The 27,708-nt window shown below is 37.3% G+C and overlaps 1 protein-coding gene across 2 annotated transcripts in view; it reads left to right on the plus strand.

Annotated features, from left to right (window-relative positions):
- The window catches only part of ERBB2IP (erbb2 interacting protein), a 71,491-nt gene that overhangs the window by 22,660 nt on the left and 21,123 nt on the right, over window positions 1-27,708 (plus strand). Inside the window, exons 4-17 of one of the 2 annotated variants that reach the window (XM_010020814.1) lie at window positions 4,876-4,954; window positions 5,661-5,750; window positions 12,466-12,522; window positions 16,852-16,915; window positions 18,186-18,260; window positions 19,498-19,642; window positions 20,162-20,234; window positions 20,839-20,968; window positions 21,315-21,430; window positions 23,109-23,178; window positions 24,154-24,253; window positions 26,027-26,148; window positions 26,699-26,869; window positions 27,651-27,704. In XM_010020814.1, coding sequence (XP_010019116.1) covers window positions 4,876-4,954; window positions 5,661-5,750; window positions 12,466-12,522; window positions 16,852-16,915; window positions 18,186-18,260; window positions 19,498-19,642; window positions 20,162-20,234; window positions 20,839-20,968; window positions 21,315-21,430; window positions 23,109-23,178; window positions 24,154-24,253; window positions 26,027-26,148; window positions 26,699-26,869; window positions 27,651-27,704 — 1,346 coding nt within the window. The remainder of the gene's footprint in view (window positions 1-4,875; window positions 4,955-5,660; window positions 5,751-12,465; window positions 12,523-16,851; window positions 16,916-18,185; window positions 18,261-19,497; window positions 19,643-20,161; window positions 20,235-20,838; window positions 20,969-21,314; window positions 21,431-23,108; window positions 23,179-24,153; window positions 24,254-26,026; window positions 26,149-26,698; window positions 26,870-27,650; window positions 27,705-27,708) is intronic. The other variant, XM_010020815.1, reaches the window with a different exon arrangement.

Raw genomic sequence — 27,708 nt, forward strand, 5'->3', positions numbered from 1 at the left:
TGTGTTGTTTTTGGTACAAAACAACCAGTGAGTTTAAAAATACGTTAAATTGGGAAAAACAGGGAGGAAGGAACAGGCAAGTAAATACTAAAAGCTGTTACATAAAGCACACTTTGGTGGGAAACTGTACTACAGTTCCTCTCAATTCAGTTTGAGTCTGATAGTTAAAATTAGAGATTACCAGCAAATTGTATTTTCTTCTCTGCTCTGCAAGTGGTCATAGTCCACAAGTGGGATGGTTTGGTGGTTTTGTTGTTTTGGGCTGGTTTTTTTTGGAAAATGGTAAGTGTGATCTGTAAATGAGTTACAGCACTGAAGTCAGTTGCGGTTGATGGCTGTTATCATGTACAGTAAGAAACAGCAGGATGAGGAACCATCGATATGAGACTTTTCAAGGAAAGTGGATAAGGCTACAACAGACTAGATAACTCCTAAGTAATCTGTGGCACTGCCTTCTATAATCCTTGAGTATCAGTATATAAAGAAAGAAAAATGAGATTTAGAAAGTAATGTGGATCTCAATTTGCAGTGCTCCTTTGATCAGATGCTCATGGAGGGTGGGAGTGGTGATCAAATTGATTCATTAGCACAGTATTAGAAAAAGAGTGCAGAAAGATGTGGTCACAGAAACCCTTGAGTTATGCTGAGCTTCCTTAATGAGGAAGAAGATTCAGGACACTAAAGATAGGTGGAAAACAGAGAAACAAGGAACAGATTCTCTTATAAAGTGCTCTTTAGAGCCATTCATCGTCTCAGATCTTTTTCAAGTGTCTCTCAGCCTTCTTACATGCTCTTCCATCATACTTGCTTTTAAAATTTGATTTCTTAGTGGGAGAACTGAAAGAATACTAATCCAGCAGTAACTGCATGTTTCTAGCATGCAGTAGGAAAAGGACTGAGGGAAAGTGAGTGTCTGAGGTTGTTGTATAGTCAGGTAATAAATGCAGCTTCCTGTCACATGGTAGAGAGGAGCAGTCCCCTGTTTATTCTCTTCTCAATATGTACTACAAACATTAGGTTAATTTCATGCTGTCATTCCCAATTTACTGCTCTTTCAAATGATGGCTGACATCCATACTGAAGTACTGAGTGAGGTTTGTAAAGATGGTGTGTACCATAACAATCCTGGTTCTAAGCAGCAGCAAAATTAAATTCAGAGGCTCTTTCATTGTTAGCTTTGTCATATCAGTTGAATTTCTGTTGTTAATTTGTTGTTAAAACTGTTGCTGCCTTTTGCCCAAGGCATAGTCAAACAGGAGACTACCGTAGAGTCCTCTGATTATGTACGAAAGCATACTGGTTTAACATGTCTGTATTTGGACAGCTAATATTTTATTTGGCTGTTCTTTTGGGAGTAAGTTTACGTTGACATTTTCCTCTCTAGCAGCTGTGCTCTGTATTTTGTTTTCTAGTTAGTTATGACAGATTTTAGTCTTCTGAGTTTCAATGAATTCTTGACACAGGCAGTGGAAACTAATATTAAGAACATGAGGTTTAACATATAATCATAAAATCATAAAATGGTTTGGAAGGGACCTTAAATATCATCTAGTTCCATCCCCCTGACATGGGCAGGGAACCTTCCACTAGAGCAGGTTGCTCCAAGCCCCACCCAGCCTGGCCTTTGACACTTCCAGGGACGGGGCAGCCACAGCTTCTCTGGGCAACACATTATAATATTTCACCATGCAATCTTTCATCCAAGGACCAAGCCGGGGCCAGTAGTGTGACCTTAAAAACTAAACTTAGAGAATCTCTCAATGTGATTCAAACAGTGAAACTAATGGCACAGTGTGAGTCTGAAACACAACTTTGCCTCCAATGTTTAAATTTATTGGAAATGCTTCTCTAAATACTAAGATTATATGACAGCAATTGGTAATGTACATTTCTAGTCTTTCTAAGGTAGTTTTGTAATCTTTCTTTAAACATGTCCTTGAACTTGAAAATATCACTGCTGCTTTCCAGAAATGAAGCAGCATTACATCAAAGTATTATGATGTAGTGAGTTAAATCAGTATTCCCTATTGTCATTTTTCTGCTTCAACTCCACTTACAGCCCCAGTAAACCTCACATGGCTGAAGCTATATACATCATGGAATCATAGAATGGTTTGGGTTGGAAAGGACCTTAAGATCATCTAGTTCCACCCCCCCGCCCCCACCATGGGCAGGGACATCTCGTGCTAAACCATGTTGCCCAAGGCTCTGTCCAGCCTGGCTTTGAGCAGCCCTGCGGAGAAGGACTTGGGGGTGTTGGTTGATGAGAAGCTTGACATGAGCCAGCTTCAGTGTGCGCTCGCAGCCCAGAAACCAACCGTATCCTGGGCTGCATCAAAAGAAGTGTGACCAGCAGGTTGAAGGAGGTGATCCTGCCCCTCTGCTCTGCTCTCGTGAGACCTCACTTGGAGTATTGTGCACAGTTCTGGTGTCCTCAACAGAAAAAGAACATGGAGCTGTTGGAGCAAGTCCAGAGGAGGGACACGAGGATGATCAGGGGGCTGGAGCACCTCCCGTATGAAGACAGGCTGAGAAAATTGGGGCTGTTCAGCCTGGAGAAGAGAAGACTGCGTGGAGACCTCATAGCAGCCTTCCAGTATCTGAAAAGGGGCCTGTAAGGATGCTGGGGAGGAACTCCTCATTAGGGACTGTAGTGACAGAACAAGGGGTAATGGGTTCAAACTTAAACAGGGGAAGTTTAGATTAGCTATAAGGAAGAAGTTCTCCAACGTGAGGGTGGTGAGGCACTGGAATAGGTTGCCCAAGGAAGCTGTGAATGCTCCAACCCTGGCGGTTGGAAGGCACCTCAAAGGTCATCTATTTGCAGCCCTCCTGCCATGGGCAGGCACGCCTTCCACTAGACCAAGTTGCACCAAGCCCCATCCAGCCTGGCCTTGAACACTCCCAGAATGGGCAGCCGTATTTATTAACACATGTGCATATACATGAACAGGTGTAGGAGTAAACCAGAAGTGTTAGAAATCTTCATGTATATTATAGTTGACGATTCAATTGCTACTGGTCCCCTGTGCTTCTATATTTTGTTGTTCTCAAGTTCAACAAGCTGTCTCCCAAAAGGCTTCATGGTACTTAGAGGTATTTAAACAGCTGGATTAACTGCATGGCTTACTGTGCTTTTCTTGCCTTTCACCTCTCAGTAACGGAGTACAATACCTGTTACGAGTCAAAAATAATAGTTTTAACCATTTAGTACGGCAAAAAAATGCCTGTTAAGGAAGACCTTAAAGTTTGCTTTGACAGAAATGATGTTTCTGCATACATTGAATTTATGGAAAAGTTAGCATGGTGACTTCGCTACTCAACATCCCCAATTGACTTAGTGTTAAAGTATGTGTTTTATGACTACTTTTCTTGTCAGGTGGTATTGCCAAATCTTAAGTCCTAACATACCAGGTCAGTCTTGTTACTGCACAAACATAGAAAGAAGCAGACTCCAGACTAGTATCAGAAATTTTGTAATTTCTTATGTAAGTAGAACCACTATGTAGCAGTTGATGTTTTGCCACGTTTTTTCTGCTTCGGTATTCTCAGAACATATACACGGAGAGAGATAACCAAGTCCCACCTACTGTTCTGAATGAGAAGACACAATGCTGTTGTCTTTCTCTGTGCAGCTGAACTGTAAGAAAGTTAATATTGCTTGGAGCAGCACGAAATGTCTCACTGTCACTAGCATAAAAACAAGCATCCACAGAATACAGTTTCTTCTTAGTAGTCTCATTCCCTGACTTCAGGCTGCCCTCTCCACACACTTGATGAAGCACTCTAGAAGCAGTTAGTTACTTGCATTGTTTAAAAGGCAAACCCAAGTTTTTTTAAACAGTATTTTACTGGCATAGCAGTTTTTTTTCTTGGAAAAAATAGTGTATTCTTAATCCAACTGTAAGGATTGCTATAAAAATTGTTATACTTAGGACCTTTGTTTAAAATAAACACACCTGTCCCAGGGTGTAAGAGCAATGTAGTGACACATTGAAAAAGCAATTTCAGGTGTGATAACCACGGTTTTAGTTATTCGTATGGTAAAGTAAAGATTGAGGTGAAAGTCTTGGGCAGTAGAATGATTCAGTACTGATACCCCACTGGCATGGTGGATACCTCTCTTCTGTTTTCAAGGCCTGTTTTGTCAGTTCTGACAAATAGAGCTTGGGCAGATATGTGGATTGCAAATTCACTCTGGCGTTTCTGGAGATAAACTTGGAAAAAGAGGTGGCTACCTATTGTTTTAATTTTCAAACGTAAGTGTGTCTGTAACGTTTTTGTCCTTTCCTATAAATAATCTGAAGCTAACAGCAAGCATATATCACATTTTGGGATATCTGTTCGGAACGGTGAATACTGTAAACATACTTCAAGTTTTGAAACCTTACCATTTCACCTAGATGTTATACAAGCCAGGCATTTGACAAATACATCGTGTTGGAAACTTTGTTCTACCATATGAATTAGTGCCTTTACCCTCCCCCTCTCTCTCTGTCCTTCCCTTCCCCCCTGCCTTATATAATATTGGTACTCAGGGCCTGATCTTAGGTACATTACAAAGTACAAATACTTCAATATTTGGTAATGAGCAGTGGGAAGTTAGTGTACAGTGTCTTTATAATGTTACTTGATAAGCTGTCTGCTAAGCTGCACTATGAAATCCTTTAGGGATAGAATAGTGAAAGAATTGATACTGCGTATACTTCTTTAATGAAAACTGTGTCTAAAGTGAAATACCAAAGAACCAGTTCATTGTTCACTAGAACAATTAAAGTTTTTATGGTCAGTGTTTTTTTATGTGCATCATTTTTATGCCTCTGATGGAGTCTAATAATTTAAGACTGTTTCCCTACTTCTTCTTGTCTTTTGCAGGCATACAGGAGTTTCCAGAAAATATAAAGAACTGTAAAGTTTTGACAGTTGTTGAGGCCAGCGTAAATCCAATTTCAAAGTAAGTCTGTAATTTTTCGATGTTTTATATTTTGTGCAAACACTGCTGAGTCTCAAACTTGCCCCAGACATGCACCAACCCTGGGAGGCAAGCAACAGAGTTACTCGAGAGGTATATTCGTTAAGCTCATTGCACTGTGATGTAGTAGAGCTATGTCATTGAAGTATTTTGCCCAAGTTAGTAGGCTATGTGGGCAATCCTGCATTATACCATATGGCTTTCTCAGCTTTTCTAAGTCTATCATTTATCTGTGAATGTAGAGAAATATGAAGAGTTTTCTTTCTTAATAGCAGTAATTTTACTCTAAAGCCTATACCACTCTGTTTCAAACTTGGCTTATATGGGTAGATTTGTGCAGTGTAACTCTTCTGGGGAAAAAATATCTGTGTGGGTTTTAATTATATTACTGTCTTTAATAAGTTCCTCCTCCTTAGGAGGTGTCAGGAGATCACAGATAGGAAGGCTACATTTATCGTTTGTATAATTTATTACCTGTAGATACTTAGTACTCAATACTTAAAAATAATTTTGAAAGTAACCTTAAAGAGAGCATGTAGTATCTAGTGCAATTTTGTAGAAATTCTGGTATTACCTTAATTTTGATGTTATCAGCATGTAGGACTTAATACTGTACTATTGTTTAAGAAAATATGATTTAATGCCTTGAACATAATTGAAACAAACCCATTACATTATTTCTATATAGACTTCCAGATGGATTTTCCCAACTGCTAAACCTGACGCAGCTGTACCTGAATGATGCTTTTCTTGAGTTTTTGCCAGCCAATTTTGGCAGGTAAGTTGAATTTAAAACTTAGTATCTATATTTAGTTTTAAATTTATACAGAGCAGTTTCTGCTGCTTCTAAGGCAAAGTGTAAACTGGAGGAGGGGAAGAAATGTCCGTTACCAATCCATTTTTTTAGTTACAGAAAAAATCTTTATTACCATTTTTTAATTGGACTTTTGAAGGACAGTCAGAAAGCTTATGAAAAGCCAAGAAGTAAAACTCATTTACATACTTCCTTCTTTTACAGCACAAGTCTGGTATGTACGAGAGACTAGTATTTCTGATATATGGGTTGTTTATTGTTTAGTAATTGTAGTGAAGCAAATAATGACATCTGTAATTCCACTTGTCCCCTCCTAGATGCCCACTTTCTTCATACACATCTATAATTCTCAGATCCCTTGTTGTCAGGAATCTTTCTGAAAGACTTAGCATGTTTATGGTGTCCTGACTAAGCAAAATTGTTACATGTAATAGCTTAAATACAAGACAAATACCAAACCCCTACATCTTTAAAATGGAATAAATCTTGGCAGTTGAAGTGGAAGGATAATATTGTTAAAAGGAAGACTCCTAGCTGTGCTTAGTTCATCCTGTTCTCCTTATCATGCTGATTTAGCCATTTCTACTTCCCCCCCCACTCTCTTTGCTTTTATTTTATGCTCCCTTTTCCTAGGTTCACTCTTCAGGGAACACACCTATTACATGAACAGGCATTGCTGCATGAAAGCAATTGCCTTAATCTGTATGGTTATAGTTCATAGAATCATGGAATAGTTTGGGTTGGAAGGGACCTTCAAAGGTCATCTAGTCCAGCGCTTCTGCAGAGAGCAGGGACATCTTCAACTAGATCAGATTGCCCAGAACTACATCCAGTCGGCGTTGAATGTCTCCAGGGATGGTGCATCCGCCACCTCTCTGGGCAACATGTGCCAGTATTTTACCACCCTCACTGTAAAAGATTTCTTCCTCACATCCAGCCTGAATCTCCCCTCTGTTAGTTTAAAACCATCACCCCATATCCTATCGGAACAGGCCCTGCTGAAAAGTCTCTTCCCATCTTTCTTATAGGCCCCTTTTGAATACTGAAAGGCTGCAATAAGGTCTCCCTGAAGTCTTCTCTTCTCCAGGCTCAACAACCCCAATTCTCTCAGCCTTTCCACATAGAAAAGGTATTCCATCCCTCCAATGATTTTTGTGGCCTCCTCTGGACCCTGTCCAGCAGGTCCGTATCTTATCCATATAGCTGGGTCAGCAGAGTTTACAAGAGATTAGAAATGCCCCCAAATGTAGTGCTCTAGAAGTTTGGTAGATCAGGAGATGTACAATGAAGTATGAGCACAAGTCCACTTCGTTAGTGACCATTAGTTTATTAGTCACTTGTGACTGGAGTTGCTGGCCTGTTCTTCTCTGCCCAGTTACTAGTCATTCCCTGATGAACGATTAAAAGCACCAGATTTGGTACATACTCAGCTAACAAAAAAGCTGCTTATGATTCAGGAGAATTAATTATTGTGCTTGTTTCTAGTACACAAAGTTTGCATTTCAAAAGCTTTCAGTAAGGTTGAAGAAGAAATATCTCGGAGATGCATAGTTTTTACTTGTTGGCATTTTAATGATTGCCTGTACATTGTTCTGTTTTTTAGTCTAACCAAATGGCGAGATTTGCTTAAAAAAGACAGGTACTACAGATGAAATTGAAGACTGCAGGTTGACACAGTTGATCTTATCAGTAGTTAATATTACACATAATTTTAAGGAGCCTCATTAGAGTTTTTTCTTCATCACTGCTTCTTTAATGGTTAGGGAAATGGTGAGGTCATTAATTACTAACAGCTTAAGAATAAATCGGCTACTGAAGGCACCTTGAATGGCAGTTCTCCAGTGTAGTGCTTCTTTTAGGAACTATTGAGAATACAGGCTTGTTTTTTAAAATAGAAATAGTGACTTGCAGCATCCTAGCTTGAAACTGAAATGGAAACTTCTCATCGGCTGTTTTTAAATGAACTGAAAGTAATCATATAAGTTTGCCTGTTAATCATGGTATAGCACAGAATAAATACTATTCTATAGGAAGATACTATTTAGATCAAATAAATTAGAAAACGATGAATTGGTAAAATGTAATTTCAAAGTAAGGTTCAAACCCCCTTGACATTGAAGTACTTCTGTAAGTGATCAGACTGCTCTGCCACCCCACAACTTTACAAGCAGGCATAAATGCTAGCGCAGTCATTTAACTTGTACTTCATAATGTGGGAATACATTTTTAAAAAACAAACAAACCAAAAAGCTCTGGTAGAAGCTTTTGGGATATTTAGAGCATAGCTGGTTATTCCCATAAAGGACAAGACTTCAGCTTCTTCCAGTTTGGCACATTAGTTGTTTTGTGTATTGCCTTATAGCTATTACTTTTCATTGCATGGGAACACATGAAGCAATTGAGTTCTTTTGCCTGCTCTTACTGGCAATAATGCATCTTAAAAACTCAGCCAGTGTCATATTAAAGCTAGAAAGGTTTTTATGCTCCATGTGTCAGGGTGTCTCTGCCAGCAGTTCAGGTTAGAAACCTGGTTTCCCAGATCAGTTTCTCTCTGACTGTATTAATTTGTTCCAGTTTAATTGCTGTTGTCTCTCATTAGTGTTGTCGCACATTCTCTCACCTGCTGTTTTACAGTGTTCTCATATCCCTCTTTTAGTTTGTTAGACTAAACAAAAGTGTTTCCGTCTAGTATGTTAAGTTTTCCTTTGTGCTTGATTTTATTAATGCATCTTGGAATGAGTTCCAGTTTGAATTCATCATCTTTTTGATGGAGGATGATGACATATGTAGCTATATTTAGAGTTCAAATTGAGATCTCTTCATGGCTTGTACAGTGTCATGATTATCTTCTTGTTTCTTTTGGAAATGTGTGTGGTTATGCTGTAGTGTTCCACTAGCCCTTTTTGCAGATAGTATAATTTCGCACTTGATCGACTACTGCATTGGACAGCTCAGTTGGAAATGGCTGATGTCTCTGCAAGGAAATCACGAGTACTTGACTTGATGCTGTGGCATCTTGTCACTTTTCTGGGTTTTTTTTTTTTCAGTCCTTAAGGTTGTACTGGGTTTTTGTTTCCCTACAGTGTCCTAATAATTCATTGTACTGTCTGTGACTGTGTCTTGTGGCATCAGCCAACTTAACTGTTTTCCTATCTCCTGCTCCTAAAATATATTGAACAGAATAGCCCCAGAATGAGTCTCTGTCAGTGATACTCAGGCTGATGCTTAGGAAAGAAACTGTGTAATGCAAACTGCTTTTAGAATATCCATGTAGCATTTTATTATATTTGCCTCCATGTTTTATCCTGGCCTTCAAAATTTGCGCTTAAAGCTTTACATACTACTGAGTTCAAGATTATCCAATCTTTTTTCCCCTTCTTTATGAGCACTGCATGCTTGCTGTCCCTCAGTGATGTTGTACCAGTCCAGCTTGTTAAACTTATTAAAAATCACCAGGCCTTTGATTAAATGTGCCAGTTCCTTTGGAATTCTGATAAAGTGGGGTTTTTTTCTTCCACTCCCAAATTCTAATTTGAATGTATTAATATTGGCACAGATCCCAGAGTTAGCCTTTATGCCAGCAGTGCACAGAAATGAGAATTGCTTATACTTACCTAAGAAAACCAAATCTGTTGCATTTAAATACATCATGTATATTTAAATTTTACAAATATATAAGCAGAGAATTATAAGCTTGAAGCTCACTGCATGCTAATTTTGAGACAGGGCTTTAGAATTGAAACAGAAATGAAACATTATTTACTGTTGGTTGTTTAAGATAAGCAAGGAGTTTATCTTCCATGCCATTCTAAAAACTCTTGAGAATGTTGTCTGTAATGGGATGTTGCTTCCAGAGACTTTTTACTGTGATGTTGCAATGAATTTCCTTTTAATCTTCTTTCTTAATAATTTCCCAGAGGTATTTGCAGTAGCAGATATGTTTAGATATGTTTACTCTGGGATAATTTTTTGCATAAACATACAGTAATAATTAAATTGGGGACTTGATTTAGTTAAATGTATGCAATTTTTCTGAAACCTTTGCAAATGCAACCTGCTATGGAATACATATGTTTCAGTCCTTTTGTCTTTACTTACAATAAAAAAAAAAAAAAAATAAAAAAAGTTCTGCTTTAGCAAAACTGCAAACGAGGTAAAAAATAAAGAACATCTCTGAAATATTTTTTGCTATGTTTTGCTTTCCAAGACATGACTGCTGTTGAATGGCAAGTTTCCAAGTATACCTGCTATGTATTTCTTCTATGTTTTTCACAGATTGTATAATTAAAAAATCTAATTTTAGCAAGAATATTGATCCTAACATGGCAAGACATTCATGCAGAGATTTGTTTTGTTTAAAAGTTGAGCTAGATTTTAAAAGCAGGCTAAGTTGGTTACATTAAATAACCACACTGCAATAATAATTTTGAGACTGTTACACCAGGTATACTTAAAAGTTGAATAATACTCTGTTACAGCTTTGTGTTTAGGTGATGTGTAAATATTTGTGATAACGGGTTTTTCAAGTTGGGAAATGAAATATTTCTGTATGAGTATGGCAAATCTTTGTGATAGAATGGCACAGGAAATATATATTCTGCCACAATGACTTCTCTCTTTTCTTTAGTATAGGTGAACTAGTCCTCCCTCTGTATTTTCAAATTAAGCCCCATTTTTTCAGTTCCATTATAGCAGTTCAGATGCTTAGCATGGGTGTTTACACCAGCAATTTAAATCAGCTAGGTGGAGTATTTGATGTGTATTATTACATTAAACTTGAATTAACCCTTCCAGTCAATGGAAGAAGTTACAACTGCTTCAGTCCGCTATTTCTCATCAATTACTGCAAGAAAATTACTAGTTTAGACACAGCCTGTATATCACAGCCAGGAGAGATTACAAATGTTGCCCTAGTAGCCTGTGTGTAGCTCTACAGGTAAGAAATTTGTTACTTTATCTTCGATTTCTTAGAGTTAGCTGGAGAAAGAGTAGAAAGTGAAACAAGATCACACAGCTATGAACCTTTCTATCCGCAAAGGCAGTCTTTAAGTTCACAGAATTGGCTTGTTAGAAGTGTAGTACAGTTAGTTCTGGCTAAAATCCACAAAGTGCATATATATATGTGTAGTTTAGCATATGAACAGAGATTTGCTTCTGCTGCACGCAGCTGAGCCATTTGACTGCATACACATATTACGAAGAAAAACTACAAACTGCGTAGCTGTTTTACCTGTCATCAAATCAAAACACCAGCTGAAGCCTAATGCAGTGTTTGGTTGTTTTGCGGTTCAGAATTCCAAGCCCAAAATGACCATTCATCTGAGAATGCTTAAACTAGTTCTGTTTTGTCAGAGATTGGTACCTTAAGATGCAGGTAGGGTAAGGAGGTTTGGAAATCTTCCCAGTTATGTCCCAGACTGACAGCAATGATATTAGCATGGAGTGGATTTTTATTACAGTATTCCTTCAGCCCTGTTGCTGTGTTGATTTTTCTTTGTGAAGCTGGGGGAAGGAGGTTCCCCTCCAGCAGTTGCTACCAGATGGCAAGTACTGCTTGCAATGCTGGGCTATGCTGACCTCTGCTCTGTTTCAAGGTGACTGTTATATTCTTAGGCGCAGCAGATTGCTGCTTTCAAATTCATCCAAAAATGAGTGAATGTCTGGAGGAAAAATAAATGCTCTTTTCAGCTTTCTATTTTTACTTTAAGTATAGTTCTTACTACTTAATCAAAATTAAGGTTTTTGTCCTTAAAACGTACTTATTTAAGCACCTTCAGGAAAGACTGTGCTGTTTGCTAAGCTCCTTTTTGAGTCAGAAGCTTAATGCTCTATTTTGTGTGGTATGAGGGCTGTTAGTTGGTCACATGTAGAACTCTTGCTTTATAATCCTGTCTGTATTTAAACTAAACTCAGTTTCTGCATTTCATTAATAAAGAGATAGTCTTGTCACTGCTGTCCTGATGCAAAAAATTCCACTGGGAATGGTACATTGCTGAATGTCAAGACTGTTTTGAACTTATCTTGGCCAAGCAGTTGAGTTATTGGGATTTAGAGGTTATTTATCTTACAACCAAGAATTTACTGAAAGAAAGGTCAAACTGCCTTCTAACAGAAATATCAAAATGGGTTAAGAAGCTGATGGGAAAAAGAATATGGGAGGAAACCCAAGATGAATTTAAAGGTTGCTTTTAGGTAAACTAGGTGGAAGACTTGTGTTATTCCTCTGATGAAGCTTCCTATACAAAATAGTTTGGTACATTGCCAGTATTAGAAATGCAGCATCTTAACTTGGATTGATCCTACCTTTCTTCCACTACTTCCTGTGTACTTCTGTATATGGTAACATATTGAATAAGATTATTGTTGCCATAATGAATCCCACGAAGTGCTTTAAAATCTTTGGGATGAAGGAAAGCAAATGTGTTCAAACTAGTGTTGAAAAGGAGACAAGATCTAGTTTGCTCTCTGCTTTACCAAAACTAAACCCCAAAGAATAAATGAATTTAAAATAACATGTAGATTTTTGCACAAAACATTTGTATTCTTACAGCAAAAATACTTCAAACTTGTAGATTTTTCTTTTTTTTTTTTGAAACTCAGCAATATAAATAAGTTCGCAGATTGCTTTTGTCATAAAATACAGTATATTGTGATAATTTATTGTGCTTTTCTGTTACAGATTAACTAAACTCCAGATATTGGAACTTAGAGAAAACCAGTTAAAAATATTGCCAAAGTAAGTATAGAAGACATTTATTTAAACTACTTTGGAGGATTTTTTTCTGTAGTTACACTAATATTGTAGAGCATATTGAAATGTAGATCATAGCTAAAATGTGTAGCTAAGTGGACTAAGTACTCACAGGGAACTTTCCCTTCATACTGCTGAAATTATATCTCCCTTCAGACTGATTGGTCTGCCTACTCAGAGATCTGCCTGTTCAGGTGTTTTTTTATCTCTGTCCAGCTTTATGGATATCTGTTCCACCTTTTAAGTCAGCACCTCAGGGTGATCATTGAGATGTCTGATGCTTCTTGCACACAGTATTGTATGGCTACCCAGATGTCTGTCAGGGTATGGTTCTGATGGTTCTGAGGGTTCTGAGACTTAGGCATCAGTAATTAAAATCATTATCTCTAAATAAAATCTGGTGGTTGACATGCTTGTTCAGAATTACTGAGGGAATGCAATTCACATGACTTGTACACTTCTTATAGTGTAATATACTTCAGTGCTGAAGAAAATAACTCATTGTGTTGCATGGAATTTGTTATGCTGTACCTATCCCACAGTGCAGCAGGCTTGTTTAACATAATGGCAGCCTGTTCCTCAGACATGTTTTCTGTAATAGTAAAATAGTTCTCAAAAGTCTTACAGCATTTGTTTTAACAGTAAATTCAATTGTACCTCTTTCTTAAAATCTAGCATCTTTCTAAATCCTGCCTTGCAATTGTCACTCATTTCATCAAACAGGCTGATGATGTTGCAGTTTCTGCTGTTTCTATGAGCTAGAGCAATGCTCAGAATTTTCTGACTTGGACCCTGGAGGTCTGAGTGGGTGAACAGAGGTATAAAAGGTCAATGAAGAGAGAAACAGAGATCCCAAAGATGGGATGTGAGTAACCAGCTGTGGAGTCTTGAACATGTTGTGTTCTGTAAAAGGGTTCCTCCTCTGGCGGCAGAAACTGGTATAGAGAGATACTGCTTTCAGTGAATGTAAGATGTTTTGGTGAAGAGGAGGAGCTAACAATTGAATATCCACTCTGTCCAACTCGTATGCTAGCATAGACTTGCATGTAGGTTGAAGTCTGAATTGCCAGCTCTTCAAGTACAACAGTTTTCTTAGTGACTGTAGCTAATTACATGCCTAAGACATGACAAAGGTATGTCCTATTGTTATTCCCTTTTTCTGTGCCTAGATACAGTAGTGTGGTATCTGCTGTATAAAGATGCCAGAACTCATATGGGGAATGAAACGCATAGCATCAGAAAGTGTGGATTTAAATCTTCCAAGTATGAAACATTCTACTCATTCCTGTGATAGAAATACTTTCTATCCTCCTTTGCTCTTTCTGGCTATCACTTATTTGCAGTAGAAAAAAATTGGAGAACATGTAATTTGGGGTAGTAGCTCTGTAAATTAGATTACTCCCAAATGAGGAACAGTAGCTATAATTAAAACTTATAGCTAATACAGATTTGTTTATAAAATTACTCTGACCTTAATTGCCATAATTAACTCTAATAGCATGAATAATACGTGCTATTTTAAAAAGTGTAGTTTACGGAGGTTTCTTGTAGTGATAAGAAACATTTAAACAAATACTGTAAAGCATTTAAGCCAACCACAACTTCTGTTGAAATTGCTGGGAATATTTTGTTGATTTCAGTGTTTACAGGGTTTCATCCTTGCTGAAAAAATAATCTTCAGCTGTCATAAAGATGTCCTCTGCAGCAACTCGGTAATGATGTACACTACATGCTGAGCTGCCACCTTTATTATTCTCTTCTGATACTCTTGTGGTTCAATTAAGGGAGATTAAAGCTATTGAAACTACTCTTTCCTTTTTTTTTTTTTTTTTTTTTTTTTTTTTTTTTAATGTAACTGCATTAATATGCATTTTGCTACAGGAAAGCACAGGAAACATATGTTGTTTATGTATGATGTACACTGCGGAGAAATAATTCATTCTGGTGTCCATAGTATGTACCTCAAAAGAGGTGTCTTGTTGGTAATACAAGCATGCAGCAGTTGACCTGGTCAGCAAAGCGTCCATGGCTTGGCCTTAACTATTATGTTAGAACAGAAGCTGATATGAAATTTTTACTAACAGTTTTCCAAACTGAGTACGTGTTTTAAAAGGAATATGCTGTACAACTTTAAACAGCGTAGAAAATCCAAAGGGTGGGAGTGTTTTGAAGCTAGTAAGATACAGCAGTATATGCTAATAGTTTTGCTGTAAAATATGACTATCTTTTCTTGTTTACCTGTTACTCTCACCTTTTAATATTTTCATACTTAACTGCAAATTCTTTCAGATTTGTAATGAGAAATATACTTGGGTAAATTTCTACAAAATCAGCTAGCCATGTTGCTGAATTAAACATGCACATAATTTTTAACGCTAAAGCATAAAGGACTTGAAAGACTGTTAATCAGAATGGGTAATTAATGCCAACACACTAAATCAACCTTGCTTTGTGTGAAATGCATCGTTTTGCTTGAGGCTTATCCACAGCCAGAGACTGCAAAACTGGCAGTATTATGATGCAAAGTAGCGCAATGAAAATATTTCTTCAAAAAAGAATGCAAAAAAAACCCATACAGAGACTATTTTAGAGGCATTTATCTGATAAATAAGTTGGGAAAATTGTCCAATGGAAATACAAAAAGATTGTCGTTGGGGTTTGTTTTGTTTTTTTTTAAGCTTCTGTCTGTTGCCTAATTGTCAATAAAAAAAAGTAACCTTTTTAGCAAGAAGCAAGTTATTAGAGAGTGTAATAATGACGATTCAGGGCCCAATCTTGCTGTCACACACACCTTTTCAATTGTATGCTGCTCGAAGAAAGTTGTAGTGTTACCTTAGTGAAGCTGACAATTCACAACATTAGAATCTGAGGCATAATTTAGACTACTTGATCCGTTAGTGTTGGAGTGATTTGACAATGAGTTTAATAATATGAATTATGAAAGAGATTTTTCAATTTATGGAAGGGATTAAACAGCACTGTGGCTAAGATAGAAATAGGTATAACTCAGTGATACAGTAAATTTTTGTTTCCAGTCCTATATTCCTCTTCCTTTAGCATTGAATTTTCCTTTTGCTTTAATATTATTGATGCTTTGTTTGCATTTTGTCTGAAGGTATAGTTGCTTTATAAACAATACAGAAAAGCAGAGAGGTATTTGTCATAGAATAGCTGCAAGTGCTATAGATTAGGCAGGCAGTGGGGAAAGGGAGGAAAATAACTGAGGCCCTGGTCTTGTAAACACATTTGTGTATATTTTACAGTTGAGTGGATGTGTTTCCTAGATTACAGACATTTTGGCAAGTTAAAAACAGCCCAAAATCAATTAAGTTACTTTATTATACTGACAGATTTAGATAACATGAATTTTGCACATACTTGAGAGATATTTGCAGATATTTGCTCTAGTTCCAAATGCTAAGACCAGGACCCTTAATAAAAAACTGTAATGGTATTTTTGTTTTATTTTATTTTTAGTAAGACAGTGAAGATTAGAATGACAAGAGTGGCAACTTTGGGTTGCCTTAGAACTATTAAGGGTGTAGCACTGGCAGGATGAGAAGGGAGGGGAACACCTCGATCTTCTGTTGTATTGGAGTGGGATTTATGTATCGAGTGGAATTTGGCAGCAGGGAGGAGAGAAGCATTATTGCTTAGGTTCTGTGAATCTTGTGTTAGTTGTGTAAAAGTTTGACCTCGGAGTTGAATGGTGTACAGGAGGAAGGAAAATAGGAAAAAAAAAAAAGTTGGACCTTAGAGTCTGTTCGTCTGACACACATATACGGTGCATCTTTACCAAACCATTAGAGTAAAAACAGAACATATCAAGCCTCAGCAGTCTGGAGGGAGAAAGTTGGTGCAGGTTACTGGAGTTCAACAGTGGCCTTTTCTGTTTCAGCTGATGATTAGGCAGTGATCTTTCTTTAGGAGGAAAACATGTAGTTAACCAGCTTTTGACTGCTGAGAAGACTTACTGTAACTCTAAGTGAAAAGCTGAAGGACTCAAAAGAAGAGTAACTTCACTGAGTTACTGTATATCATAAATATTACATTAGTGGTCTTTAATGTTTGTAAAAGAATCTGTAGATGAGATGCAGTGTGCTCTGTGTGACAGTCAACAGTCAGCCTGGTCATCAGTATTTGTCTGGTTGAACACTGTGTGAAAATTTGGCCTTATTTTGGTACCAGTCCAGTTACAGAACAGCATCACTACTTAATACTAATAAAAATAATATATGTGTATGAATACAGGAAGACCAGGTGTAATTGATATTTTCTTAAACCTAATTCCTTATTAATCGCCTTCCTGTGCAGAACCATGTCCAGACTGACTCAGCTGGAGAGACTGGACTTAGGAAGTAATGAATTCACAGAAGTGGTGAGTTTCACATTTGTAACAGAGCGTTGTATCTTTTATAAATCTCTTTAACCTGTTTTAATGTAAATATATGTGCCGAAAATCAAACTGGTGGGGAAGAAGACTAGCCTGGCTGAACAGAGAGATATTGCTTGAACTCAGGAAAAAAAAAGAGAACTTATTACCAGTAGAAGAAGGGAGTGTCACTCTGTGAAAAGTACAAGGATGTTGTTAGGTTGTGTAGAGAGAAAGTTAGAAAGGTGAAAGCGCAGATCGAACTAAATCTGGCCACTGCCGTAAGAGATAATAAAAAGTTATTTTACAAACATATGATCAATAAAAGGAGAGCCAAAGGAGAACTTCCATCCTCTGCTGGATACTGGGGGAAACCTAGTGACTAAGTATGAGGAAAAGGCTGAAGTACTTAATGCTGCCTTTGCTTCAGTCTTTAAGTCACACCAGCCACCCTCAGGGTACTCAGTTCTCTGAGTTGGATGGCAGGAAAGGTTGCTCATTGAAGTCCCCATAATTCAGGAAGAAATGGTTAGCAATCTCCTGTTCCACTTAGACATACACAAGCCTATGGGGCTGGATGGGTTACAGCCAAGAGTGCTGAAGGAGCTGCAGAGGAGCTTGCTAAGCCACTCTCCAGTATCTATCTCCCAGAGGATTGTAGGTTGGCCGGTGTGACATCTCTCTATAAAAAGGGCAGGAAGGGAGACCCCTGATACATAAGATACTTTTACCATTAAATTGGAATGGAGCCACAATCTAAACTTCACTTTATGGATGGAGTGGTTTGCTTCTGTCATGCAGATGCACCCTTTGTTGCTAGAAAATTCAAATTTGTTTCCCTTTTCTTTAAAACAACAGAACTGTGGTTTTTGAAAAACAGGCCTTCTGAGTTGATGAAATGTGAGGGGTATTAGAACTTGTTCACAAAGGAGGAAATTCTACACATAACACTTACTGTCTTCTCCCATTGAAAAATAATACTTTCTGTAAAATAAAAAAAAAAACAAAGCCAAAACAAGCAAAAAACCTGCCCTTTCTATAAAGATTATTTAATGCTGTCATCAAGTTCTTAAAGAGATTTTTGTGTATCTAATATGTATTTACATTTCAATAAGTGAATTATCTGGGTTTTCTTTGAGCCAGTGAAAAAAGTGTATGTAGCAACTACAGTAAGACGTTACTTACAGTTGCAATAGATAAATCAATAAAGTTGGGTTTGCCTTTCGCTGCTTCTTTATTTTTTTACAAACTTTTTAAAAATTACTTCCCTTTACAGCCTGAAGTACTTGAACAACTGAGTGGGTTAAAGGAATTTTGGATGGATGGTAATAGACTAACGCTTATTCCAGGGGTAAGTTTTTAATTTACAGTGTTTTTCGCTTTGTCAGTGATTATGTATGTTCAAATTGCAATGTAATTTTAATGGTACTTAAAGCCAAAAGGCTAAATGCCACTTAAATGCTTAACTAGTCCACATAGAAATTGTCACTGGTCATGACAGCTGGATACACAGCTTTTCTTTCATTGAAAGTTACGTAATTCTTATGTAAAAATTATGGTCTAATTCAGGAAAAGGGTAAAATCGTAGATCAAATCCTCAATCAAATTTGGGGTCCTTCCATAAAGGGATTATTTTGTGTTAGACAGCAAGAATGAATTTACAGGGTAAGTATGTTCTATGAGATTTTGGTGGTCACAGCTGTGAAGCAAGGAGTGCCTGTTCAGGTGCTATCTGTATACAGGGAGCATAGCCAGTTCCTGACAAATGTTCTGTTGACTCTGCATTCTTGACATCTCTCGGAATTACATGGGGTTTAGGCTGACCTGTTATTGCAGTGCTTGTGAACCTGTGCTTAGGCTGTAGCAAACTAGTAAAAGAGTGTTTTAACTTTGGGAAGCAACTGGTCTGTTTTCAAACTTAAAATCACTAGCAGTCTTCTGATGTGAGGTTTTTCTTGCCTAATCAGTAGTCCTCTTTGCTGTCCTTCCTCACTTCAGCTAATTCTTCCTTGAAGGGTCGAGTTGATATAGTGAACATTTTTACTTTACAGTAAAACTATTTATGAAAGTGACTACATCTTCAAACTTACTCTTGGTTCATAGGGAAAGGTAATACAAGCTTATATTTTAGCTAGTTTCTTCAGTTTATTACAATTAGGGATTCATTGTTGTTGGCTTTGAGGTTAAGTAGGATGCAGTTTTACACAAAAGGGAAAAATAAGCATAAAAGGCTTTACTGGAGCCTAGTGATAGCCTTATGTATTTCTGAAGTCTGTTCTACAGCTTCAGTTACTTGATTCACAGTAACTGATCAAAACATTGACTTTGCATCAGTCTGACTTCAGAGACTTGCAGAATTGTGGTGGTGTGTTTGTGTGTGTGTGGAAAAACATCAACTGTTTGTATCTGCATAAAATATTTCATTATAAAGCTTGGATATATCGCATGAAATTGATTTTTTCAGTATTATAAGTAGGTTTTCTCTCTTTCCTCTGGCATTACACCTGAGAGACAATTTGTTGTCATCTGCTGGATTTTTTGTTTTGAACTTGCACTTTCTAGAATACATTATTTTCTCTTATTTTTAGTTCATAGGCACTTTGAAACAACTGACCTACTTGGATGTTTCTAAAAACAACATTGAAGTAGTTGAAGAAGGCATTTCAGGTTGTGAAAGCCTGCAAGACCTACTGTTATCCAGTAATTCACTTCAGCAACTGCCAGAGTCTATTGGTTTGTATTTTCAGTTATTTTTTGTTCTTAAAAACTTATACTTTAGATACAGAACACTTGAGAATAGATAAATGGCATTTTAGGTCTGTTTCAGTTGATTAAAAGTGCCAGATTTGGATAAAGCTGTAATGCTAGCTGAATAATAAAATTTGTTTTGGAGCATTCTAGACTTTATATAGAGACTTTGTAAATGAGTGAGAAACTGTTGACTGTAACAGAGTAAAAAAGCTATTTCCCCTTCCATGGCTGACACATGGTAGGCTGGCAAACAAATTCTGTAACTCGTCTGCTTATTTCCTTAGGTATATAGCACTATACACATGCCAGGGACTATAGAAGATGTTACTGCTTGCCCACAGTTTTTTATTGTTGGTGGTGTTGTTGTCTTTTTTGTTTTGGTTTGGTTTTTGTTCTGATTTTTTTGTTGGTTGGTTATTCACCCCTGCACCAATTTGAAATTAAAACTAAGCTTAATGAACTCAAATGTCCTTTTTGACTGACTTGTTCATTTTATTACAGGTTCTCTGAAGAAGGTAACAACACTTAAAATTGATGAAAACCAGTTAATATATTTGCCAGACTCCATAGGAGGGTAGGTATTTCACCTTAATAAAGGGATGAATTGCCTTTCTCCACCCTTTTCTGTAACAGTGGCTTCTCTTTTGAATGTTTTTACACCTAGTTCATTTAATTTCTTCTACATGCTAATGCCAATAAAACTGAAGGCAAGTACTTTCATATCTCTCTTGTTGCTTGAAGCATGTATGTTTTTTATGTATTATTTACTATCAAAAGACACATGTTCCTCACTTAATGCAGCTACCAGTATATAAAAGAAAATTTGGATGTGAATGAAAACAAGATGTTTAAAAAGGCGGTCAGCTGCCTGCATCTGGGTTTTGGTAGTAACATGGCTCTGGTAAATATTGCAAATGATTGAACCACTATCAAAATGCTTGTAAGAAGTCAATCTGAACACATACATTTCTTTTTTACATTACAGGGAGATTTTTCACCTATTTATCAGCAGGTTTTTTTTAAATGTGTGATTTGGTGTTTGGCAGTTCAATTTAAACATCACAAATGGTAGCAAAAATAATTGGTTCAGAATAAACTGAAGGAAGGGTATTTGTACCATATCTCTTTTCAGCATATATAGAAGTAATTTTTTATTTATTTATTTATTTTTTTTACAGGTTGATGTCAGTAGAAGAGCTGGACTGTAGTTTCAATGAGATTGAAACATTGCCTTCGTCTGTTGGGCAACTCTGTAATATAAGGACATTTGCTGCAGATCATAACTTTTTAACACAGCTGCCATCAGAGGTACGTATTTAATTACCAAACTGCGGAAGATTTTTTTAATGTCTTTTTAACTATATAGTTTGTACAACTTTTGGTTAACAGTTCTAGAGTAGATAGTCTTTGTGTAGGTTTTTAGAAGAGGATATGTACCAACATACAAGTTTTCAAATAATGAAATTCTCAATTTATTTAAGCAAGTAGAAATTTACTGCTAGTGTACTGAAACTAAGAGAATTTTAATATGTAAGAATAAATCTAATTATACTTTACCTGTAGAGATAGCTTTAATACTAATTGTTCTAAAACAGTAAAAATTTGCGAATTTGGAGTTGTGAAAATGAATTAATTCTTTGGGTGTTTCTTTCAGATTGGAAACTGGAAGCATGTAACAGTTTTGTTTCTGCATTCTAATAAGCTTGAATTCCTCCCTGAAGAAATGGGTGATATGCAGAAATTAAAAGTCATCAATCTAAGTGACAATAGGTTTGTGAATGCATTTATTCAAGTAGAAACTGTAAAATGCAGTAATAATGTAGAGGTATTTTTTCAAATATATTATGTTATCTTTCCTCATCTCATGCGCAGTTTAGAATTTGACTGAAATGCATGTATTTAATATACTTCATTGTATTGTAGATTGTACAGTTCCATTTTATTAAGCTGTCTTTAATGACACAGGTTCAATGCACATTATTTTTGTGGGGAATTAGCTTGGTTATTTTCATGAAACTTTTGATTCTTGCTCAAAAAGTAAGAGTCTCCTATACTGCACATGTAGGACACAAAACTGTATCACAGCATATAGTGTAAAACACTGGAGCGTGCTGGGGAAGGGAGAATGTCTTGGGTCCAGAGGGACTGTGACAGGCTTAAGAGGTGGGCCCATGCAAACCTCATGAAGCCCAACAAAGCAAAATGCATGGTCCTGCACCTTGGTCAGGGCAACTACAGGCTGGGCAGCAACTAGATTGAGAGCAGCCCTGAGGAGGAGGACCTGGGTTTGCTGGTTGATGAGAAGCTCAACATGACCTGCAGTGTGCGCTCGCAGCCCAGAAACCAACTGTATCCTGGACTTCATCAAAAGAAATGTCATCAGCAGGTCAGGGGAGGTGATTCTTCCCCTCTACTCTGCTCTCTCTGCTCTCACGAGATCCCACCTGCAGTACTGCATCCAGCTCTGGGGCCCACAAGAAAGATGTTGACCTGTTGAAGCGGTCAGTGGGCTGGAGCACCTCTCCTATAGAGACAGGCTGAGAGAACTGGAGTTGGTTTTTCAGCCTGCAGAAGAGAAGACTCCAGGGAGACCTTAGAGCAGCTTCCAGTGCCTAGGTGTGGGGGGGCTCACAGGAAAGCTGGAGAGGGGCTGTATACAAGCGCATTAGTGATAGGACAAGGGGGAATGCCCTTAAACTGAAAAAAGGTAGATTTAGATTGGATATTAGGAAGAAATTCTTCACGGTGTGGGTGGTGAGACACTGGAGCATGTTCCCAGAGAAGCTGTGGCTGCCCTCTCCATGGCAGGGGTCAAGGCCCGCGTGGCTGCCCTATCCATGGCAGTGTTCAAGGCCAGGTTTTATGGGTTTTAGGCAACCTGGTGCAGTGGAAGGTATCCCTGTCCATGGCAGGGGTTTGGAACTAGATGATCTCTAAGGTCCCTTCCAACCCAAACAATTCTATGATTCTATGGAGAGAGAGATGTGTATTATTAGAGCTGGTCATTAAAAATGGACAAAACATTTTTTTTGAATTACTGGTTTGTAGAATTGAGATATATTGGAAGAGAACTCTGAGTTCTCCCTCCTGTTCCACCAGTCCGGCTTCTTTGTATTGCATCTGTAGCTTGAGTTATACATTAATGACACAGCTCCCATTATCCAGGGCAGTCCCTGTTCCCACACATATGTCTTTAGCAAAAAACAACAGTTTTCAGGTGTAGTACTTCTTTGTTAATCAGCATGCATTTATATTGAGTTATTAATTCCAGATATAGCTTTGAATATAAATTAAATTCTGTTGCTTTTCAGCTGTCAGTAGTTACTAGTTTAACTGCATCTGTAAATGTCCTTTTTGAACATTTTTGTGGGCTAATGCAGGATTTATTTTTAACAGTCTTAACAGTATTGATAGATGTACTTATATAAATTCTTGTTGTAATTTACAGACTGAAGAATTTACCATTTACCTTTACAAAACTGCAACAGCTCACTGCTATGTGGCTATCAGACAATCAGGTAACTATTTTAAAGTTAAAAATGGATGATTGTTGGCTTTATTACTAATGGAATTGACAATTACTGAGCCATCTGTTAAATAATGAGACCTGATATTGTGTCTATGCACCAGTAGTTCCTTGACATGACTATGTCCATTCTCCTAAAATAAAAAAAATGGAACCTACCTGTCTTTGGAGACTTTCAGACTTCCAGCAAAGTTCTGTGATGTTAAGACGTGAAATTTAGAGCTACTGGATTTTTTTTCGGTTTTGTTTTTATAAGGCTTGTTTACGTAGGTGAGTTTGTGTTTGATAAGCTAGTGCTTGAATGTGTAGCATGCTCTTTCTTCCACAGTTAGATCACTGGGGAAACTCATCATGCCTTTTGTTGAGCTAGGTGTCCTGCCACATCTTGGAACTCTGTGACTGTCAGAGTTGTAAATTGTTAAGCAGTAATTCGTGTGCTAGTGGCTTGTATTTTTGCTGTCTATTGAAGCTCTCTGCATGTGCTGATTTTTTGAACAGTATTAAGGTGTACAGGGCTGCCAGGAATCCACTAGCCTTAGACATGGTAGAAAGTCCTTTTACTAATACAGTCATTTCAAGAATCCCCTGCTCTTGTGTCAGTATGAAAAATTGAGTTAAATTTTTTTCTCTTTGTATGACTGCAGCTTTAAATGGCCAAATATATCTCTCTATTCCAGATCTGTCTGCTTGAGGATAGTAATATGTCCTAGCAAGAAACTGGGTTAATTTTGAATATCCAGTGATTGCTTTTCTCTTAAAGCTGTTACAGAGTTTCAGTTCTCAGTCAAAGCCAGTCATCAAAGACAGACATGGTAATAACTTCATGTTGTGAAAATTATTCAGAGGAGAAGTGGTTTAATACAAGGTCTTCAAAGTAATAAGGGCAGGCATGCTCTGTGATATGTAAATCATATTTACTTTTCTGTATATATTGTCATAACATATTCTTCTTTCATTTTCTTCCTAGTCTAAACCACTTATCCCTCTTCAAAAAGAAGCTGACCCTGACACACAGAAAACAGTGCTTACTAATTACATGTTCCCCCAGCAACCAAGGACTGAGGATGGTAAGAATCTCTCAAGTACTCTATCAGAATGCTTACTTTTGAAAATAATAATGGGAAGACTGTCTAGCTAAAATAATTTTTGCTATATAGTACTTAAATAAAATTTTGAGGTAAACTGCCATGGGCAGGGACACCTTCCACTAGAGCAGGTTGCCCAAAGCCCCATCCAGCCTGGCCTTGAACACTACCAGGGATGGGGAAGCCACAACTTCTCTGGGCAACCTGTGGCAGTGTCTCACCACCCTCACAGTGAAGAATTTTTTCCTAATACCTAGCTGAATCTATCCTGTTTCAGCTTTAAACTGTGCCCCTGGTCCTGTCACTACATACCCTTGTAAAAAGTCCCTCTCCAGATTTCTCCAGGAACACAAATCTCTTTATTTCTCCACTTTCTTTTCTATACAGGTAAAAGGAAAAAGCTTGTGCTGCTTCAACAGAACTTGAGGGGGGAGGCACATATCCACGAATATAATTGAAATTGACTAGTGGCAACATTTGCTGTTCTATGGCATAAGTGTCTAGTACACTGAGAGAGGAGTAATAAAAAATATCAGTAAAAACAGTAAATTGCGCATCACTTTTACTGCCTTACGCAGTAAAATGCAGGTAATGCATCTGCAATACCTGTGATAGAATGTGAGAATTATAAAATCTTTTGGAGATTCAGTGAAGCTATTAATTGTTCCTGAAAGCATTCTCTCCATCTGAAATTTTTTTTATCCAGGTGCCAGGATTCCTTTCTATAGACAAGGAAAGGTCTGCTTATTTGTCTTATGTTGACAGAATACTGCCTCTGAGGTGGTCATTCCAAAAGGAAGGTTTAAAATTCAATACATAGCATTTTTTAAATTCAAATTTTTTTTTTAAGTTCAGTGTCAAGCTCAGGTTTTGGGCAGGAACAGTTTCTGTGACAGTGAAGTCTATTACAATACTTTTAGATGTGTTAAACTTCTAGGTTTACCCAGTAAACACAGAGTAACAAATACTCCAATGCATTTGTTGAGCCCTATAATTAAGTATTTTTCTATTTCAGGAATAGAAGTTCATATGAACAGTCTGGGCATTGGTAGGGAAGGTTATACATTTACTGGGGTGGTGGTGGCAGATTTACTGGACTATTTGGCATGCTAAAGTAGAACCTAGCTGATATAACACAAGCCATGAAGACATGCTAGAATAAGAGACAGTGGTTATGCAAAAGAATTTTTATGTCTTACAAATTAAGCAAGAAATGATTTGTAAATCTCCTGTCATTTGTATAACTTCTGCAAAATCCTGTGTTTACTGAAGTTTTAGATGCTTTAGGGTTTTTTTCCATAATCAGTAATAATGCAGATTTTTTCACTAAGTCATTCTTAATTTTTGAATGAAATGAGATCAGTTGAACATTCTAATGTGCTTAATGAGACCACATCACTGAAGTCAGGCTGTGTAAATCTATATAATCTACATTCTTATATATACAAATGAATATTTTCATATTTATACATATATAGGAATAAAAATACTTTGCAGGAGAGTTCTGCTTCATGTGTGAGTGTTGAGACTAGTGAACAGCTGTGTGTATGTTTTTTACTTCACAGGGGTGATTTTACTATTATGAAAATACAGTCAAGTTCATAAAGCAGTGGCAGTGCAGCTGATCTTCAATTAATGATGCTGCTAGTCTCTTATCTTTTAGGAATGCATGCAATAGCACACCAATCCCATCCAAGAGAAAGATTTTTGTTTTGCATTATGTATCCTATTCTTATGAGTCTTTTTGTCTTTTAGTTATGTTCATATCTGATAATGAAAGTTTCAATCCATCTCTGTGGGAGGAACAGCGGAAACAGCGTGCTCAAGTGGCATTTGAGTGTGATGAAGACAAAGATGAGAGAGAGGCACCACCTCGGGTTAGTGTTGAATTTATTTTTGAATACTTGGTGCTTCCCTCCCTCTTATTACCCCACCCCTGCATCCCATCCGTTACTTTGCGTGTGGAATTTGGTCTGCTGAAGAAATCAAGTCTGCACTTAAGAGTATCTGTCAGGGTGAAACACCATGGGTTTGGTTTGACTTTTTTTGGTTTAGTTTGTTGGGTTTTTTTGGCCATATTGTTTAAAATGGAGCACAAAGTTAAAAATCCCAGGTGATGCAAGGCAAGGTTGGGCATAACTAGGAGACTGTGTGGTTTTAAGTAAATACAGTTGTCGTAATTATTCCTGCTTGCAATCAATCGACACATTTATTTATTTATTTATTTATTTTTAGGAAAAGAAGGTGATTTTTAGTCTTGCTGAGTTTTATAAGGTTAAATCTGAATCAGTGCAGGTAGACTCAAACAGCAAACTGGAGATCCTAGATTTTTCAGTGTTTTGTCCTAATTCATTTTCTGTTCTAAAGCTGATGTTTTAATTATGGCATTTGATTAAATGTAAAACATTATTGGTTTTTGCTGTGCAGGAAGGCAACCTGAAGAGATATCCAACTCCATATCCTGATGAACTGAAGAATATGGTCAAAACAGTCCAGACAATTGTGCATAGGCTAAAGGATGAAGAATCTTCTGAAGATACTGCCAAGGAGTCAAAACGAGAAGGCCAGACGGTTTCTGTAAAAGATGTGGGGGTAAAGGTTAGGGATAATATTCTCCTCTGTCTCTGCAAAGAACTTCAAAGATCTAGAGTGTCATTGATTCCTTTTAATTCTCTCTCCCTCCTCACTAACACTTAGCAAGAAAAATTGTCAGATTAAAGAATCTTGCCTCTTCACTGTCTAACGAGGTCTTTGATAAATGTCTGGTTTGCAGTAGCAATTTTCCTGACCCTAAGAGCAAGGAAAGAGAATTGATTTTCAGGCAAATCAAACTATGGATATGTTAAGGACCTCTTTGTTTTCTGGAGGATGGCATCTTTGTCATTCTCCGATCCTCTTTTATCTAGCAGACTTCACAGTGAAATTCATGTTAATCTCTAAAAATCTTATGGCTGCCTTTATGAGTAGAGGTTTTAAAATGTAAGATTGTAAGTTGGGAAGGCAATCATAGCAAGTTGGCACAGGAGTCAGGATTGTCTTAACACGTTGATGTAGCACAGTGTAGGTGATAGGGCTTGTTGTTTGGTTCTATCATTGGTGTTATCATTGTAGATATTCTTGGTCTTTTTATTTGACAAGAAATGTAATAGTACATATTGACCCCAATAAGGAAGAAAGTCAAACTGATTGACAGAGGGTAGGGACTGGACCTCAGTGATCTGCAGAGATTCCTCAGTATTTCATACCTGGTGCATTTCACACTTTATAGTTTCAAAGCTCAGATTTTCCATTCCATATTTCCCAAAATATATACTGTTAACTCTAACGTTATTGAAAAGCTTTCAGGATGTTTTTTCTGCTAATGTTCTTAATCCTGTAGACTTCAGAAATTGCTTCAATAAAGAACAAAGCAGACGAGAGAAAGCAATATTCAGCAG

Source organism: Nestor notabilis, unplaced genomic scaffold (genome assembly GCF_000696875.1).
Source record: "Nestor notabilis isolate BGI_N333 unplaced genomic scaffold, ASM69687v1 scaffold2658, whole genome shotgun sequence".
Classification (NCBI taxonomy): Eukaryota; Metazoa; Chordata; class Aves; order Psittaciformes; family Psittacidae; genus Nestor; species Nestor notabilis.